At 29.3% G+C, this 20,061-nt stretch overlaps 6 protein-coding genes across 6 annotated transcripts; 4 read left to right on the top strand and 2 right to left on the bottom strand. All coding sequences in view use genetic code 12, as the record gives it.

Annotated features, from left to right (window-relative positions):
- Positions 1-23: 23 nt before the first annotated feature.
- Positions 24-491, top strand: CTRG_01784 (inosine-5'-monophosphate dehydrogenase IMD2; the record flags this gene model as incomplete). The annotated part of the gene is made up of 1 exon (XM_002547431.1): positions 24-491. The coding sequence occupies one exon, from the start codon at positions 24-26 to the stop codon at positions 489-491; it is 468 nt and encodes a 155-aa protein (XP_002547477.1).
- Positions 492-798: 307 nt separating this feature from the next.
- On the top strand, positions 799-1,821 carry CTRG_01783 (inosine-5'-monophosphate dehydrogenase IMD2; the record flags this gene model as incomplete). Its single annotated transcript, XM_002547430.1, has 1 exon — positions 799-1,821. The coding sequence occupies one exon, from the start codon at positions 799-801 to the stop codon at positions 1,819-1,821; it is 1,023 nt and encodes a 340-aa protein (XP_002547476.1).
- A 4,362-nt stretch (positions 1,822-6,183) lies between these two features.
- Positions 6,184-8,958, top strand: CTRG_01782 (uncharacterized protein; the record flags this gene model as incomplete). Its single annotated transcript, XM_002547429.1, has 1 exon — positions 6,184-8,958. One exon carries the CDS (start codon positions 6,184-6,186, stop codon positions 8,956-8,958), a length of 2,775 nt encoding a protein of 924 aa, XP_002547475.1.
- An 892-nt stretch (positions 8,959-9,850) lies between these two features.
- On the bottom strand, positions 9,851-11,509 carry AVT1 (Avt1p; the record flags this gene model as incomplete). The annotated part of the gene is made up of 1 exon (XM_002547428.1): positions 9,851-11,509. The coding sequence occupies one exon, from the start codon at positions 11,507-11,509 to the stop codon at positions 9,851-9,853; it is 1,659 nt and encodes a 552-aa protein (XP_002547474.1).
- Positions 11,510-15,930: 4,421 nt separating this feature from the next.
- On the top strand, positions 15,931-17,847 carry EFH1 (KilA-N domain-containing transcriptional regulator EFH1; the record flags this gene model as incomplete). The annotated part of the gene is made up of 1 exon (XM_002547427.1): positions 15,931-17,847. One exon carries the CDS (start codon positions 15,931-15,933, stop codon positions 17,845-17,847), a length of 1,917 nt encoding a protein of 638 aa, XP_002547473.1.
- Positions 17,848-18,085: 238 nt separating this feature from the next.
- Positions 18,086-20,002, bottom strand: CTRG_01779 (uncharacterized protein; the record flags this gene model as incomplete). Its single annotated transcript, XM_002547426.1, has 1 exon — positions 18,086-20,002. The coding sequence occupies one exon, from the start codon at positions 20,000-20,002 to the stop codon at positions 18,086-18,088; it is 1,917 nt and encodes a 638-aa protein (XP_002547472.1).
- Between the last annotated feature and the right edge of the window lie 59 nt (positions 20,003-20,061).

Below are 20,061 nucleotides of genomic sequence, written 5' to 3'. Positions count from 1 at the left end.
ATTTAATTTAATTCAATTCAATAATGTCATTTGAAACAACTAAAGCCACTTCTTATTTAAAAGATTATCAAAATAAAGATGGTTTATCAATTTCTCAATTGATTGATTCTACCAATTTTGGTGGTTTAACTTATAATGATTTTTTAATTTTACCAGGATTAATTAATTTTCCAAGTTCAAATGTTAGTTTAGAAACTAAATTAACTAAAAAAATCACTTTAAAAGCTCCATTTGTAAGTTCTCCAATGGATACTGTTACTGAAGAATCTATGGCTATTCATATGGCTTTATTAGGTGGTATTGGTATTATTCATCATAATTGTACTGCTGATGAACAAGCTGAAATGGTTAGAAAAGTTAAGAAATATGAAAATGGTTTCATTAATGATCCTATTGTTATTTCTCCTGACGTAACCGTTGAAGAAGTTAAAAAAATGGGTGAAGTATTTGGTTTTACTTCATTCCCAGTCACTGGTATGTTTTTCTTTTAATGAGTTTTATCACTGTTGGAAATTTCTTTATCATGATGATTTTTTTTTTAAATTTTATTAACTTTCGTTCTACCGAATTACATCAAACGATGTTGGGGATACAATTTTTATCTGATTTTTTTTATACTACTTGTATTTGTTTTTACAAAAGAAATTAACCAACAGTGGGTAATATTTCATAAGAATACTAATTACTAACATTTAATTTTTAATAGAAAGTGGTAAGACTGGTGGTAAATTGGTTGGTATTATCACTTCTCGTGATATCCAATTCCACGAAGACAACAAATCTAAAGTCAGTGAAGTTATGACTAAAGATTTGGTTGTTGGTCAACAAGGTATTACTTTAACTGAAGGTAATGAAATTTTGAGATCTTCAAAGAAAGGTAAATTGCCAATTGTTGATAAGGAAGGTAATTTGGTTTCTTTGATTTCTAGAACTGATTTACAAAAGAATCAAGATTATCCAAATGCTTCTAAATCTTTTGATTCCAAACAATTGTTGTGTGGTGCTGCCATTGGTACCATTGAAGCTGATAGAGAAAGATTGGAAAAATTGGTTGATGCTGGTTTGGATGTTGTTGTTTTAGATTCATCCAATGGTTCTTCTGTTTTCCAATTGGATATGATCAAATGGATCAAGAAAACTTTCCCAAACTTGCAAGTTATTGCTGGTAACGTTGTTACTAGAGAACAAGCTGCTTTATTAATTGAAGCCGGTGCCGATGCTTTAAGAATTGGTATGGGATCTGGTTCTATTTGTATTACTCAAGAAGTTATGGCATGTGGTAGACCACAAGGTACTGCTGTTTATGCTGTTACTGAATTTGCCAACAAGTTTGGTGTTCCATGTATTGCTGATGGTGGTATTGGTAACATTGGTCACATTACTAAAGCTTTGGCTTTGGGAGCTTCATGTGTTATGATGGGTGGTTTATTAGCAGGTACTACTGAAACTCCAGGTGATTATTTCTACAGAGATGGTAAGAGATTGAAGACTTATAGAGGTATGGGATCTATTGATGCTATGCAACAAACTAACACCAATGCCAATGCTTCTACTTCTAGATACTTTTCCGAATCTGATAAAGTTTTGGTTGCTCAAGGTGTTTCTGGTTCTGTTGTTGATAAAGGTTCTATTACTAAATTTGTTCCATATTTGTACAATGGTTTACAACATTCTTTACAAGATATTGGTATTCAATCTATCAATGAATTAAGAGAAAAAGTTGATGGTAGTGAAGTTAGATTTGAATTTAGAACTGCTTCTGCTCAATTCGAAGGTGGTGTCCACGGTTTACACTCCTACGAAAAGAGATTACACAACTAGGTTTAATTTTGTAGTATTTACAGTGTTCATAAAATAAAATAAAATAAAATAATGTAAAAGATTTAAAAAGTAGTAGTACCATTTAGTGTAGAAGCATCACGTGATATCATTCGGAAGTGTATACTAGTACGATAAACACTCCAAGAAAATAGTTTGCAATAAAATGTTTTTCTTGTGGGGATTACATAAGCGAATTGTACAAGTATACACTTTTGAGAGCAAAAGGATGAAATATTATTTGTTTAAAAATCGATTGTTAAACTAAAAACAAAAAATACTACTACAAGTGTTATTAAAGATACACAATTTATGATTTTATTCAAAAGATGAAATTTTTGCAATTGATTATGTAAACACAAAATAGAAATATGAGGCTTATTGTGAGTTTCAGGTTTTACTCACGTATGTGTATGTATGTATGTATGTATGTATGTATGTGTATACATGGTAATAGATAATCTAGATTTTAATTAATTTTGAAATTTCTTCAGTTTCAGTTGATTTAATTTCATTTCATTTCATTTAATATTTTTTTTGTGGGTGATAATTATGATAAATTGATTCACTAGTTAATCAATCAATCAATCAATCAATCGAATTATTATTAAATAATGGAAGAATGTTTTACTGTGTATGAAACTTGAATAAAACAAATCAATAAAGAAAATAAATAAAAGGGGGAGGAAATTCATTTAAAAGGGTTCAATGGAAAAGATGTAAATTACAAGGCGTTATATTGAATATAATCCAATCTTTTTTTTTTGTGGGTGGAATGAAACAATTAATCTAGAATTATATAATTGAAAGAAAATAAGGCAAGATCTTTTTGATATATTTCTTAAAAGACATATTATTTATCAAATGTTGTTACAAGAATGAAATGTTCTGGAATTACACACATGTATATATAAAGGTGAAGTGATACATTAGATAGATGTAGATATGTACCTTTTTACTGAGAATCTAGTCCGAATAATGAAAATTTACTAGTGATAGTGATAGTAACTATTAATACGTTTATTCCTAAGAATAAAGAAGTGTTTTTCTTTTTCTTTTTTCTTTTTTAGATGAAAAAGTGTAAGAGAATAACGGACCTCCGATAGTGCAACAAGTGAGTACATCTTATTCACGTACGTACAATTGCGTGATTTTTCTCTTTCGTTACCTCGTTCTTATAGTTAAGTTAATGCCTTTTTCAATTATCTGCTTGGCGAGTAAATGTTGAAACCCAAAGGGAGATATTCGGAAACGAAAAATATAGTTAAATTAGGTTAACACATGGTGTAACATCAACACCCTTGACTTATTCGTGTGGTTGGTTGGATACAGAATGTTGAAGTTAAATTCTCGTAGTTTATTTTTAGAAGTTTTTTTTTTTTAGATTTCTTAATCTCGTTTTTTTTTTTTTGTTTTCGTCCCCAATATATTTAGACAAAGTAAAGTATACTCTCTGTTGAAATAAAGTAGTATGAACTAAATGAGAAGGGAATTTTATTCTTTGTATCTGTAATAGTTGGTATTTTGGACGATTCTAGTTTGATTAGATGAATCGATTGGTTAAGTGTAGATGCACCCCAGTAATAGGAGAGAATTAGTAAAATACTAACTATATAATAGATATTACAGGGAATGACGGAAGATGTGATCAAGAAGCTCTGATTTAAACAATGGAAATATTCGAATATCTGTAGCCATTGTTTGTTGAATAGCGCATTGTTTTTAGAATATCAATTTAATCATGGGGCTCATATACTAATATTTATACACTTACCTTATCCTTATCCTGATCGTAATGATGACGATGACGATGAAGGTGATGAGTGGACAAGTGCAGATCATAGAAAACATCGAAAATAGCAACAAGAATATTTTACATTTGAAAGGGAAGTTGGCTACTAAAATCAGACAAGACACGTATACACGAGGTTATAATGGTCGTGTACCGATCACCAATGATTAAGTAAATAAATTGTAACTCCTTTGAGGTGGGATTACACAAAACAGATACAACAAGAAGAATAATATGTTTACACGTGATACATAGAATGTTGAGAAACAGAGATTTCAATTTATATGCAAGACGGGTTAATGTTTTGTGCACTATTCTATATGTTGGTTTATGCCGTACGTATCAAGAAAACGGGACTAAAACACGATTCGTTCTTATTGTAACCCCTATTGAATTGAGTGAATAATAAACTTACCAACGATTGAATGAATATAATCAATGTAGTAATAATAATAATAATAATAGTACTAGTGATAGTAGTAGTATAACGATATATATATATACAGCCTATCGTCAAAAGGATTCAAAAAGAATAGGATAAATAATAATCACGTAAATAATGCAGTAAAAAAAAAAATAAATGCGATATGTTGAATTATGTTGTGGTTGATTATTGTTCGTGTAATAATTATATTTAAATTAGAAGAATAGTGATTACCGAGAATTTTGTCCCTCCTTAAAATTAGGTACATATATTAAAAAGGGGATAAATGAATGAGTTAGGTGGTAGTTGAAATACCAATAGGATTAAGTTTTGTAAGTATATGTTTTGCTTTGGTTTGCTTTGGTGTGGGTGCAAAGTATGAAACAGTAACAAAGGAGATGAAATGTTTCAAGAGAATATTTTCCTTTCTTTCTCTTTCTATAGTGAGATGTTTTTTCTTTTTGATTTCTTTCTTCTAATTATGCTAAACATTTAATGGGTTGTCGTTAGTAATGTATATTAAACGCAAGTACGAATATGCATGAGTAAAAATAAATTATAAAAAAAAGAGTGAGAGAGTGAGAGAGCACATTAAAAATCATACACAATAAGTAGAGAGATCACAGTTTTCTGTATACATTGCCAGGTGAAATACTACTGTAAGATATTGCCATGGATTATGATACAATCCTGTATATGTAGAAGTTGTCATGGCGGCGTGGAGAGGAGAGGAAGGGGGAGGTTGAAAAGAAGATTAGGATATTAGCATGTAGTAGATGTAAGACAGGAGCATTTTGTTACTGGTATTGTGAAGCATAGCATAGAGCAGCGGGTGGTGGAAGTATACAGACGGAAGAAGAAAGAAGTACTACGTGTTTATTATTATTAATGAAACTGTGAGTATGTGGTTCAGATTATTTGTTTCAATTAAAATAAATATAAAAAAATACATGAGTAAATCTGTCAATTAATATTTGATGTGTATATATAAATATATAAATATATAAATATATGCTTGTACAATAGAAGATGATAGTTATTTTTAAAACACATAGATACGTACACAATACGAACAATAGGAACAACAACAACAACAACAACAACAACAACAACAAGAATAAGAATAAGAACAAGTGGAAATAAAAAAGAGAATTTCAGTTTAAAGATTTTTCGTTTCAATTTTGTTCTCGTTTTATTTAATTAGTACAACAACTACTACTACCACTACTCCTACTGCTACTCCAAATATACTCAACACCTAACACTAAACACTTAATTACTGTGTTTAGAATTTATTTTTATTTTTTTTTTTTATTTTTTTTATTTTTTTTTTTACAACACGAAAAATCTTCTTCTTTTTTTTTTTGTCTTTTCTTTTTTTTTCTTTTTCTTTTTCTTTTTCTTTTCTGCCTGTTGTAAAATTTTCATTTTATTTTATTGTATTTTATTTTTACTTCCTCCCCTTAGAGACAACAACAACAACAACTACAAAAAAAAAAACAACCACCACCACCACTACTACTACTACTCCTCCTCCTCCTAGTAATACTATTTCAAATTTTGACAACAACTTTACAACCATTTCTTCTTCTTGATTGTCACCAGTCGTTTATCCATTTTCCATAAGATAGATCACTCGTTTTCTTATACTACTACTACCACTACCACCCTCCATTATAAACACATACTAGGCTTAGCACATTATCACATTTATTATCCACTTTAGCATCTCCTAAAGTATACACATATCTTTAATTTGCCTATTTGTCTACTTGTCTTTCGCTTGATCCTGTTCTGATTATTCAATAATTCATCAAATCTAACGCATACACATACACTTATTCTATTCATCATACCTCCCCCTCCTACACGTGTGTGTTTTATTTTAGATCAATATTTAATACAACGGAAAGAGGGTTAACTGAATATTCACACATACTTACACACACTCAAACACACACACACACAAGCTAAACTAATAATCTCCACTGGAATCCCTCGAGTAGTATTTGTTTTTGTTTTTTTGATTTTTTTTTCACCTTTTTTTTGCTAGTTTGTATTAGTCCTTATTTTAGTTCCTTTTTATTTTCTAAAAAATAGTACCCATTTGTACAAGATTAGTTCATATCATATTCAAAATATCTTAGACATGTATCAACATCATCATCAACAGCAGCAGCAACAACAGAATTCATATTATAATATGCCACGTTCCATAGATTTACCACCTCCTTTACATATACAACAACAAGGTTACCCACCAAATTACTATCCTCAAGGTCCAATCACTCCATTTGATCTTAGTTATGGTCAATCAATGATACCTTCCAATTTGTTGGTTAGTTCTCCTTATTTCACTCCTCCTCCTTCTGCAACTCCTCAATACTTTAATGCAGTACATCAACATTCTCTACCACAACAATCTCCTTCTCCAAGAATTTCCCAATTGAAGTTACGTGGTAAACAAGGTGGATACAAGAAAAATGGTCCATATCTAACTTCAATGAATTCATCAACAAGTTCCGTTGACCAACATCATAGTAACAACCAAAAACCAACCAGTGTTTCAAGAACAATTGTGTTTAAAAATATTAATGACTCAGTTTCCTTGCATCAGTTTTTGGATGCCATTGATCATGGTCCAATAGAATATTGTAAAATGTTTACCAAAAAAATCCCTAAATCACTAATTAAAAATGAAAATGATTTTGATGGTGCCACTAGTTTCCAAGTTTGTTATTTATCATTTAATAATTCCATAATTGCTAATCATTTTTTCTCAAAATATGCTGAAAATATGGACCCATTAAAAGAAAAATTACTCGATTCAAAGTTTTTGAAAATTCAATTAAATGATGGTGATTCAACTCAAGATTACATAAAATTGAAGACCCTAAATTATATTCTTGAATCAAATGCAACCAGAGCTACAACAATATCATTTAGCATTGTTCATAAAGATACCAAAGAAGAATTAAAAGATGAAGACGAAGAAGAAATCAAACAGTTTATTTATCATCAATGTGAAAAATTTGGTTCTGTTGAAGATTTTAAATTTTCATGGGTTGAAAATTCAAATGGTGATGACAACAACGACGACGAAGAACACATTCCTGGTAGAATCTATGGTCGCGTAACAGCTCATTATTGTTCTATTGATTCAGGTATTAGATGTTTTGAAGATTATTTACGTCGCATTCATAACGATTCACAACGAGATGGAAATACTGGCAACAAAAAGGGTAAACGTGGCACCAAATTTGCAAATGATATCAATCAAAAATATGACTTGAAATTTAGTCATGTTGGGTTTAGCAAAGATAGATGTGATAAAACTACAATTGAACAACCTCAAGAGGCTATTGATAGTGATAATATCAACAACCCAATCCAGAGTATACCAGAAGATGAAGAGTCTATTGAAGGTCCATTGAACAGTAGCACGGATTTGAAGACTTTTATTACTTCACCTGAAATTGAAAGAACTCCAAATGGATTAAACATTGATGATCCTATTAGTCCAAATTCTTCTGATATAGAAACATCACCTGCGATGAAATCTCCACTCAACAGCAATGATATTAATGAACATGATGATGACAGTGATAACACAGCTGATTATTCCATTCTTTCTTCAAATGCACAATTTCCAATGCAACCACCACAACCAGCAGCATTTGTTCCAATCATTCCATATGTTTCTGGAAATCCATTGATGACACATTCCAATCCTTCATTGGTTTCAACTCATTCGGCAGATCCCGTCAATTATGGAAACAGATCAATTTATTTGGGTAATTTACATCCAAAAACCACTATTGAAGAAATTGCCAATAATGTTCGTGCTGGTGGTTTAGTTGAATCGATTAATTATCATCCTGAAAAAAGAGTTTGTTTTATTACATTTGTTGATCCCAATGTTGCTTATAAATTTTATATGAACCATCAAATTTTGCATCAATTGGTTATTCATGGTTATGAAATTATTGTTGGCTGGGCAAAACAACAGAGTGGACCATTACATCGAGACATAATGCTTGCTGTCACTGCTGGTGCTTCAAGAAATGTTTATATTGGAATTCCAAGTTCAGGATGTGGATTGGTTTTACCTTCGGAAGATGAATTACGTAAAGATTTTGGTAATTTTGGAGGTATGGAACAAATTAATTTTATTCATAACAGAGAATGTGGATTTATGAATTTTTTACACATTGGTGATGCCATTAATGTTGTTTCATGTTTTGAATTCGATAAAGAGGAATGTTTAAACAGATTGATGAAGACTTCTAGATTGGAAACTGAGACTGAAATTGAAGAATTTTATAATAAATATAAAAATTTCAAAATTAGGTTTGCTAAAGATAGATGTGGTAATAGTCCAAAGTTTTCATTTAAGAAGAAAATCACGGAAGATCATTTTGGTTATTCTCATTACCAACGTCGTTCCAGTACCAATAGTTTCCGTAATAGAAGAGAATCATCAGGTGATACTACTCTCGAAACCGAAAACTTCAATAGAGAAACCATTGCGGAAGAGGCAGCAATGGTATTTGGAATAGTTCATAAAGATAAAGAAATTGAAACCGAAACTGAACATGAACATGAACAGGATGAAACTATGAGCAGATCAACTGAATTAGTTGATGTTCCAGAAGAAGCTGATGAAGGTGAAGATGAAGGTGAAGATGAAGGTGCCACTACTATTAAAAACAATGATGATGATGAAGAAGAAAATGAACAACAACAACAAGAAGAAGAAGACGAACTGGATGATGACGACGATGATGTTTCTATTATTATTGGATCAGATGAAACTGCATCTACTACATTTACAAGGATGTTAAAAAGGATTCTATGCAACAGAGTCAACAGAAGCAGCAACAAGATCAGAATAAACAGAAACAAGGTCGTAATCGCAGAGTAAAACAAAGATATCAAAAAATCTATCACGTTAACAATTATTCGGAACCAGCATTTAGAAGAAGTTCATCAGCTGTTTCATTGAATAGTCATATGACTTATAATTCTCAAATTCCTACATCAAGTACATCTTCCATTGGTGGACCATACATGCAACCACAACCTGTTTATTTCTTACCACATCTTTCACGAACTAATTCTACTTCAAGTTTTAGATCACAGCAAACACAGTATTTACCACCACCTTCTACTGCCCCAACATCACAACAGCAGCAACAACAACAACAACAAAAACAGCAGCATTATATGTCTGCATCTTCACAGGTTAGATATCTTCCTATTGTTCCAATTGGTCCATCGGGTACACCAACTACTAATTTAAGCAATCCATATTCAAGTTCTGGATCACAGGTTATGGCGCAATACTTGGCTAAATCTCAATACGATAATCAAATGGTTTATATTATGAATAATGAACAAGATGATGCTGTTTCATTTGATTATGAAAGTACTAATGGTGATTGTCTGTTTAATACTCATACTAGACGAACTGCAGGTCCTTATCGTCGTGGTTTAAAAAAATAGATTGATTTTTAAGTATTATTATTATTATTATTATTTTTATTGTTATTGTTATTAGAAAGTTGGGATTGGATTTATTATTTATTATAACCGTACTCATGTTGTTGTCATTTCAAAGTAAAGTGTTCCTAAAACCCCCCCAAAAAATGCAAAATTATTGTATAGTTGTACATAATATAGAAAAAGAACAAATGTGAAGATTATATAAAAGAAATACAGAGTTCAAGGTTGATTGGGTATAATTAATGAGAGTAAAGATACATGTAGGTTATATATAGTGATTTAATGTAATTTTAATCTATTATTATAAAAATCTACTCTATATCCATAACAATTGAAGCATAACTTCCCAAGATAGCACAAGTGATTGAACCAACAATACCCAATTTAATCAACCATTGTTTTAAAGAACCAATCTCTTGACGATTTAATTTCAAATAAAATAAAAATGGTAAAGTTAAACAAACAGTATAACATATAGCACTTCCTAAGAATGAAACCAATTTACCAAAAGAATTAAATAACAATGCAAAACTTAACAATATAATCATGAATATAAATCTAATAATAATTCTTTTTGGACCATAAAAATCAATCATTTTATTAATTTCATAATCATATTTAACATAATCTTTAGTTATACCTAATAAATTTTCATATGAAGTAATTATAGGTTTTGTAATTAAAGGTAATTTTGAAATTGGTAAAATCCCCATCAATATACCAAAAATTAAATTTATCCAACTTGGATAATTTTTTTGATTTTTTAAAATACTTTTAATAATAGAATCATTAATTTGATTACCAAACATAATATAACCTGAACTACCAATTGCAAAATCAAGAATAAAAGTAATTAAAAATGAAATATTCATAGCTTTTGGAAATTTTGAAGGTTTTTTAATATCCAGAAAATATTCTGGTAAAACTGGATGCAGACCCCAGATATTTGTATAAAGTCCTAAACTAAATAATAAATTCATTGTGTTATCAGGAAATAATTTCATTGATGAAGATGGTGATATTAAAGAACCAGGAGATTCATTATTAATAAATCCACAAATAAATACAGTAATGATAATTCCTGAAGTACCTAAAATTCCAAAAAAACTAAGAATTGATAATACATGTAATGGTAAAAATGATAAACCAAATAAAATACTTACAATAATTGTTTTCAATATGAAAACATTATTATAAAAGACTTTAAAACAATCAGAAAACAATAAAATTAATGTTAAACTAGCTCCAAATAAATCAATAACGAAAAAAAATGTAACTAAATATGAAAAATATTTCCCACCATATTCAAATGCAATATCTGAATAAGTTTTCAAATGAGGATGTTTAATTTGAATTTTACCTAAATATTTTGCTGTTGTATTTGTTAAAATTGCTGAAATTATAATTAATATAGTTCCACATATCCATCCAGATAATCTAAATCCATAAGGTAATGATAACATTCCAATTCCAATTAATGTATTTATAGAATTAAATATTGTTTGTGCAACTGTTGAATTTCCAGTGATAATACTAAATGAATGTCTTTTTCTACCTCCTCCTCCTCTTGATGAATTACTAATTACAGGAATCAATGAAGTTGTTTCATTATCATCATGTATATCAACACCACCACCAGTAGTAGTAGTATTAATGTTATTATTATTTTGAAAAATTGGATTAAATTCAACATATTGTCCAGGAGTTCCAATTCTTGATGAACCTGAAATTGATGATCTTCTTGATGATGAAGAAAGATGAGAAATTTGTGATTCTTCATCAGATATTAAATTATCCATATAATTCCCACCTTGTTCAATTAATGAAGATCCAAGATATTGTTGTGCTCTTGAATATGAAGATGCAAAATTATTTAATGAATTTGACCCTCCATAATCTAAAAATGATTTACGTCTTTGTTGTTGATGGGGAGAATGGGCAGGGACTGGTTGGGAGTTGTTATTTGACATGATGAAAATAATGAATATATATATATATATATGTCTGTCCTACCACTCTTCAATTATAGCAATACTTTAATCAGTAGTAGTAGTAGTGGTAATGGTTGTTATTGTTGAAAAAATAAAAGTGAAAAATTTTTCTATCTAATTTGACTCAGATTATAATTTTGAAATTAACTTTACTCGTATTCTCTTTTTTTTTTTTTTTTTTTTTTTTCCCTCTTCTATTGTATTGTGCACATCACGCAAAACATAGACGATTGGAATTTTTCCTCTGGTAAAGTGCACGACCTTCCAATTACTTTCTCCACCGCCCCGCCCCGTCTGTGTCCCCGTTGGCGGTGGGCCGTGGAGGTCCCCGCGCTGCCATTGTTCTCTCTTTTGATTCCATGGTAACTTTCCATGCATTAAGAAAAACTAGGCACAAAATGAAAAGGGGGTAGCAAGGTGGGTGGTGGCAAGGTAGGAAGGGCTGAAAATAACAAACATTTCAAAATCATTCACTTTAGAATGATAATGATATTAACAACATCTCAACTAGATTGACAATATACTGCTGCAAGATCAAACACCATTTTTGTTTCTCTTCATGTCAATTCAAGTATAGGTTTCATAAAGCATCTTGAAATATCTCTTTGGTAAATACTCTGATCTGATTCTTTTTTTTTTTTTGTTAGTAGTCAGATCCAGTGTCAATATGTTTTATTCAAGATGATGTTTGATGCAACCCTGTCAATGGATCTATTGTTTCAAATCTAATGATAACCACTCGGATATCTATTATAAGTATCATCCCACCTTCCAGATCAGTTATTTCAATTTTGCCAAAAAAACTAAAACATCATTGAATTCTCGCACGTGACTTTATAAGAAAACGTACACTCATTGAAATTGGAAGATTTGGTGAACAACAAGTTATTGATGAAGTGAAATAATAGCACTGAATTCATTAATTATTAATAATCTGATGATATTAATTTTCTTTTTGTTGTGGTCTAGGAAAATAGAATAACCGTAATAGCTTTCTTTTTCACGTCACATCAGGAATTATGAATAAATTAAATCAGTTATTGTCTTTTTTTTCTTTTTTCAATACTTGTAATCATTGTAGGTATCATACCCCTGTTTTTGTTGTTCATTGTTATTGTTAACATCTACTAATTGCATCAATCACGCTATCACTATATGGTCACTGTTCAATTTCTTCAATTTCCGATGTTTATTTATGTGCTCAGATGCAAGTAGACCAGGAAGACAGTATACCTATATACTTCTGTTATACTTTCTCCTCTTATTGACAGAAACAAAAGAGGGGAAGGAAGTTATTGCTTCAATTATATAATAAAAATAAAAGAGAGGATAAATTCAATGCCACTTTTTTATTATACTATATTAGTTCAATCAAGAAGTATGGTTATGCAAGGAATTGAAAACTGAGGGGAAGAGAACTAAGTAATAGAATAATATACATGAACCCTGTATGACTTATATTAATGAACAATCACACCAATGAATAGGAATACATTCAAAAGTGGAAATCATTTGTCTTTTTTCTTAAGCGCTGAGGATTTCTATCTTTATACAATTGTAAAGTTAAAGAGAATCTGATATCTTGATTAATAAAAAGTTGATCAAAGCAAGATTTTGTATTTGATGAAATTTGAATATGTCATATTTCTACATCAAAATCATATCTTACATTCTATTCTATGTGTTGTTGACGTCTGTAATTTGGTCATATATATAAAAAAAAAGTACCAGTATGCGAACTCATGTATTGAATAACGTATGTTCATGATGGTTTTTTTTTTTATTTTTCTTTTAAAAAGAATTTCGTTAATTGCAAAATCTATGTGTATATAGATAAAAGACTACTTTACTATAACAAAAGGAAATAGAAGATATTATAATTTTATCATCTGAATTCTAGCATTAAAAAAAATTTTGACATCCCTTGTTTTTTATTTTTGTATTCTCTTAAGGTTGATGGGATGGTCATAAATCCCTTGCAGATATTTACACAAGATAGCATGTTAGTCCTGGTGATAGGTAGTATATTTCAACTTGATATTTTGAAGTACCCATCAACTATAGCATTAGTACTAGTAACGCTACCAAAATTGTCTAATCTTCCCAAGCAGGATTAACAAGTGTGTTTATGTATCACCTTAAAGTGTTTTTTCATTTTCCAAATTACTTCCAAAAGTAAGATCTAAGAAATAAGTATTGAATTTATTCAGATATTTTTCATTCACAAATGTATCCAATAGCTGTCAAAAACTACGAAACAAAAGAATAGCATTACGAATGGGCTAGTACGGAGTATTGACCTATCAGAAAACCTATCAAACCGGGCAACAATGGCGAAACCAAAAAGACCAAAAAGAAAAAAAGGAAAAGGACAAAGAGGACAAGGCAACCCCAACACTTTAAAAGAAACGGCATAAACGAATGGTTATTTCCGTAAATATCTAAGATAACTCTTGTTATTATTATTTCTGATTATCAATATTATTATTATCAATACATGAAGTATAATAAAAGTTTGATGATTTTATAATTTTTTTTTCTTCAAAGAATTGAAAATCAATGTAATCTAGAATTGAATCTCAATTAATCATTTGATATTGTTCAAAAATATGAACCAATTATATGATTTGATAATTATTGTCCTTATATTTTCCTAGAAATTTTGTTCAAGGATATTGTTTGAATTAAAAAAAACATTAGGGTTTAACTATTGATGATTTACTTTTTTGAGTTTTACTAATGTGGCAAAACTTTACACCACAGATTGAATTCGTAAATTGTACTAAATATAGTCTTGGAAATTTGATAAAAACAATTCCTTTTTGGTTAACAATGAAAAAGATCAATTCACGTATATTAAAAATGTCAGATGAAAATAAGCAATTAGTGTGATTATTATTATTATTATGATTATTATTATTGTGGTTATTTTATTTCATTGTGATATCTCTCCCTCATTTTCAATTTAGATGTAAAATTTAACACGATTCTAATGGCGTGGGTCGCATGATTCTTTTTTTTTTTTTTTTTGGTTTTGGACACTGCACGCCTTAGGGAGTTTTTATTTTGCAGTTTGACATACCCCCTCTTTTGTTCTTGTGGTGTTTGACAGATATTGATGGCACACAAATTAGATGATTTCTTGAGTCCTTGTAATTTGTATTGCATTTATATAGGAGATTTGATCTTACATCAATGACCAGTTTATCGACCCAAGAATTTAACTTTGATCTTTACATGTTTGATTTTCTTTTCTTATTTTCTAGAATGAAATAATAATAATATTTGAACCCAAACAAACAAAAAAATCCATATAATCAAACATTATGAATTGTCGGAAATAACGATAATAATCATCTGTTATAATAATATTAATAATAATAATAAGAAAAAGAAGAAACGAGAAAATTTAGATGATTTTTAATTTAGAGGGGACTTTGTGAGAATTGCCATCCTCCCTTTGTTTACTATCAAAGTAATCTTTCCCCCTTTTGACATAAACTATATTGAAGGTATTCCTTTTCTTTTTCTTTATATATATATATATAAAAATATATTATTTCTTAATTTATTTTTATATTTTCACCATTAGACCAAAAAATAATAACAAATTGTTGAAATTGGAAAAGATTCTCCATCTTTTCTTTGGATTTTTTTTTTTTTTGTTTTCAAGTTATTATTTTATTTATTTTTATCTTATTTCAAAATTATCTTTTCTTTTATTGGAAATACTCATTTGAATTTCCTCTTTTTCCGAAATCGTTGATAAAGGAATCTTATTTAAAAAACACGAAAATCTATATTCGGTTTATGAGTTCTTTTTTTTTGGGGTTGGCTATTGACTTACCAGTTTCCTTGAAAATTTTTTTTTTTTTTCATTATTATTTTCAGAAAAAAGAAGATTTTCAAATCATAAATAAATTGACTTTTATTCTCCTTAAAAGAAGACAATAAAAGATTATTGATTTTATTCCCATTCATTAGCTCTCATCTACTGAATTAATAGTTTAAGTTTCAAAGTATACAAAGAACTATATTTTCCTTGATTTTGCATAACGTTATTTCCCGCTACCAATACAGAAAGAAATCTAAGTTTATCGAAATTGTTACTTCTTTTCAATATCTACTTGATTGTATTTATCCAAAAAAGAGAGTTCCCAGATTTGAACTCTTACAAATTCCTTATTCATTAGTTTGTTTTTTTGGTTTAATAATTCAGAAAGAAAAGAAAATACATTAAAAAAAACAAATCATCTTATTACCCATAGGATCTTACATTTTTTGATTTGTCTATTCTTTTTTTTTTTATTATTGATTTGTTTGATAATTTTTAATTGTTGACTGGTGTATTTTTAGTTTATACATCTACTGAAGTAAGAAATACATTGCTCGATTTATAAATGAATGAAATTATGACAGCTTCACGACAAACGAATTTTTATAATCAAGATTTAGTTAGAGCTGCAACAAGTTCAGATAATATTTCTGTACAATCACAAAACCAACAAGGACAACAAGTTGATTCCAACACTCAATCACTCCAGCAATCACCATCAATGCAACATTCGTCTCAACAGCAATCACAATCACAATCGCAAGTTCAACTACAACCTCAACAACAATCACAGCAACCACCCCCACCATCAGAACCTCAACAATCTCAACAGCAAATGGGAACAGCACAAGAGATCCCATCTACGTTTCAACCATATACTAGTTCATATCAACAAACTAGAGTTCCAAAGAATTATTTATTAGAAAATACAAACTATTATACTATACAACCTGGGTTTCCACTTGTACAAACTTCAGATTATTATGGGACTTCTAATGCAACTACAGATTATCAAAATCCAATAAATCAAATCATTAGTCCTCCCTTTCAAATGAGTTCTATATCTACTCCAGATACACAAAATATAAACCCGAAAGCAAAATCTCAAGTTCAAAGTTCTTATCAACAACAAGTACAAGAACTTTTCAGTACTCCTAATGCAACTTCAAGTACATACATACCAGTGAAACAATCAAAGACATTAGGATCAAATTCTGATCAATCACAACAACTTATCCCTGAAAAATTTCAACAACAATTGACAAGTGAAAACAGTCTCCAACAACAAGTACAAATACCTTCTCAACAACAACAACAAAATCAACAACATCAAAACCAACAGACAAATGCATATAATAATCCTGCATTTTTATTGTATTCACAACAAGGAGTTCCAAACTCCGCTCCTGTTTCAACTTCATCATCTTCATCAATTCTTGGAACAGGTCCAACAATTAGTTCAAATCAACCATCTTCAGTCCAACTGTTTCAATTCACTTATGGCACTTCACCGAATCAGAATAATACACAAATGTATTCATTTCAAAGACAACAACACCCACAACAACACTCACAACAACAACAAGTTTTATCTATGCCAATCAGAAACGCACTGATATCTTCAGCTCCTGGTGGATCAATTGTAAGTACTCCAACTATGCAGAATAAATCTAGAAATTCATCACTTTCAAGAACAAGTATAGATGCAACTTCAACTGTTTGTGGTAGTAGTGGAGGAAATCAATCTCGTGCAACTTCAATTAGTAGTTGTATACCACAAAATGAATATCCTGAACGAGTTGTTCGACCAAAAGTTGCAACTACTAGATGGGATGATGAAAATACAAATTGTTATCAAGTAAGAGCAAGAAATATTTTAGTTTCAAGAAGAGAAGATAGTAATTATATTAATGGTACAAAATTATTGAATGTTATTGGTATGACTAGAGGTAAACGTGATGGAATATTAAAAACTGAAAAAGTTAAAAATGTTGTTAAAGTTGGTTCAATGAACTTAAAAGGAGTATGGATTCCATTTGATAGAGCTTATGAAATTGCAAGAAATGAAGGAGTTGATGGATTATTATATCCATTATTTGTTAGGGACATCAAAGACTATTTTTTAACAAAAGGTCATAAATTAAAAAGTGAAGATGACGAACAACAACTGGAACAACTTCATGAACAACAAGATATTGAAGAAGATGATGAAAGTACTTCAATAGCAAGTAGTAAGAATTCAGATAGTAAACTAATGGAAACCAGTAATGTTATAAAAAGTATCGAAGAAGAAACTACTGGAGCTACGGGAGTCGATACTTCTACTTCTACTTCTGGTGTAAATAATTCTAGTATTGTTGGTGATGTTAAATATGTTCATGATTATTTTCAAAGATCACCACAAACAAATACATTGAAGGAAGAAGAACTTTATTATGGATCAACTCAGAATACTCCTTTAAGTGTTCCAAAAACTTTATAATTAAAATTGGTGAATTAAAAATATTATTTATGCATGTTGATTTTTTTTTTTCTTTGGCAAATTCATGATTTGTTATTATTACTTTGGATGTTTACTTTTTATATGTACTATTCAGTTATATATACCTTATATAGTCATGAACAATTCTTTCCTTTTTCTAATATACACACACATATATATATGTATATGTAGATATTTCACAAAGAGGATGTGTACAACATCTTTGGGTATATAATGATTATCCTGATTCTGATTCAACAAAAGTGCCTCTTAGCTTTTGTTGTTCTTCTATACTTTCAAACAATCCTTTAAAGGTACCTTTACCAAACCCGTTATGATGATGTCTTTGAATAATCTCCACAAACAAAGTTGGTCGATCATGTAAAGGTTTTGTAAAAATTTGCAAAATATAATTACACTTACCAGTTTTAATATTCTTTGTTAATGGATCATAATCTACTAGAATATTTAATGATTTCAAAATTTCAAAATTTTCATATAATTTAACTCCATCTTGTCGTAATCTTTGTTCCAAATTATCATAATAATTCTTAGAAGTATGATTAAATTCAATACCTCTTTGAGTTAATGCTAATATAGTATCAATAATATTATTTGTTCTAAATGCAATATGTTGAATTCCTGGACCTCCATAAAAATCATTAAATTCTTCAATTTGTCCTTTCATTTTTGTTTTAACTGGTTCATTTATTGGCATTTTAATTTGTCCATTACTTGAAGCCATTACAATTGATCTTAAAGCTGTATAATCAGTAGATATATCTTCTTCATCAACTGACCAATATTTATGAAAACCAAATATTTCAGCATAAACTTTAGCTTGTTCCATCATTTGATTCCAACTATAATTTTCAACACAATGATCAAGTACTGATAATTTTATTGGTGGTAATTGACTCAATTGAATTTTGAAATTTTGTGATAATTCAAATTTTGAATCCGAATAATTAGGTAAAAATGGGCCAGTATAATTTATATTTTCAATTAATGTATGTTGAATATCTGTATTTGGAATGCTAATGGTGGCTAATTTAACTGATCCATTACTATCTGATATCATTTTTGGTAATCTAATTATTCCACTTCCATGTTTTACAGCTCTGTCAAATATAGTATCAACATCATTGACATTAAATGCAATATCCATTACTCCTTCAGCATGAGTTTTTAAAAATTTTTGAATTAATGTACATTCCATCATATCATCGTAAATTTCTTCTGAATTATTTACAGTATTAAGAACAAATTCATGTAATTTTACAAAGGATTCTTTATATTGTTTTGAATTAATAATATTTTTATAAAATTTCTCACCAAATTTACCAGAATCATTTATTGAATCAGGATTTATTGTTAAATTTTTAATTTTATTATTAACAAAATCAAATATTAAATCATCAGTAGTTAATTTAAAATTTTCCATGAAAAAATCTTGGTTTGATAATTCAAATTTATTTAAATCTTGTTGAAAATAAGGAAATTTCAATACGTTATCATCATTAATTGTCTCCAAAGTATTAACAATTTCTAAGATAATTGATCCATTCAGAGTAACATGAGACCCAACTAATTTAGATCCTGTTTCTAACCCTTTATATGCAATTTCTTTAAAATCCATTGATAATTGTAAATATTTGGACATTTGTTTAGCATTAGAACTACAAATTTTCAAAGAATGAAATCCAATAAATCCATCATATGGATATTTAGTAGTAGGAAATTTATTACTTAGCAATTCATCAATACTAAAATTTAATATTGGATCATAATTATCATCATTAGTGAAAAATGGCAATTCTGTAGAAAATATTGGGTCTACATATGTATCGATAGTAGAACATGATGAAGTTGTTGAAGGACAAAGGGTTACAGTTTGCTGAGAATCATTGGCACATGAAAAGGACAAGCAATTGTTTTCATCCAAAGATCTCATTAGCAAGTATAGGTAACAATAGTAGCGATGAATAAATAGTTTTTGCAATCTGTGAGTTGAAATAAAGCAATGAGTTATTAAAGTGTACTTAGAAGAAAGTGTATCAAAAAAAAAAAAATAAGAGCAAAATTTCAGATAATTTTCGCAGCAATTCTCGATCAAATTGATTGGAAAGAGACCAATTGTTACCTTCTTTATCATGAAAAAAAAAAATGCATCTATTTTTGTTATTCAAGTATCTTAACCTATTCTATAAATAT

Source organism: Candida tropicalis (genome assembly GCF_000006335.3).
Source record: "Candida tropicalis MYA-3404 genomic scaffold supercont3.2, whole genome shotgun sequence".
Classification (NCBI taxonomy): Eukaryota; Fungi; Ascomycota; class Pichiomycetes; order Serinales; family Debaryomycetaceae; genus Candida; species Candida tropicalis.
This window is presented reverse-complemented; position numbering and strand designations above follow the sequence as displayed.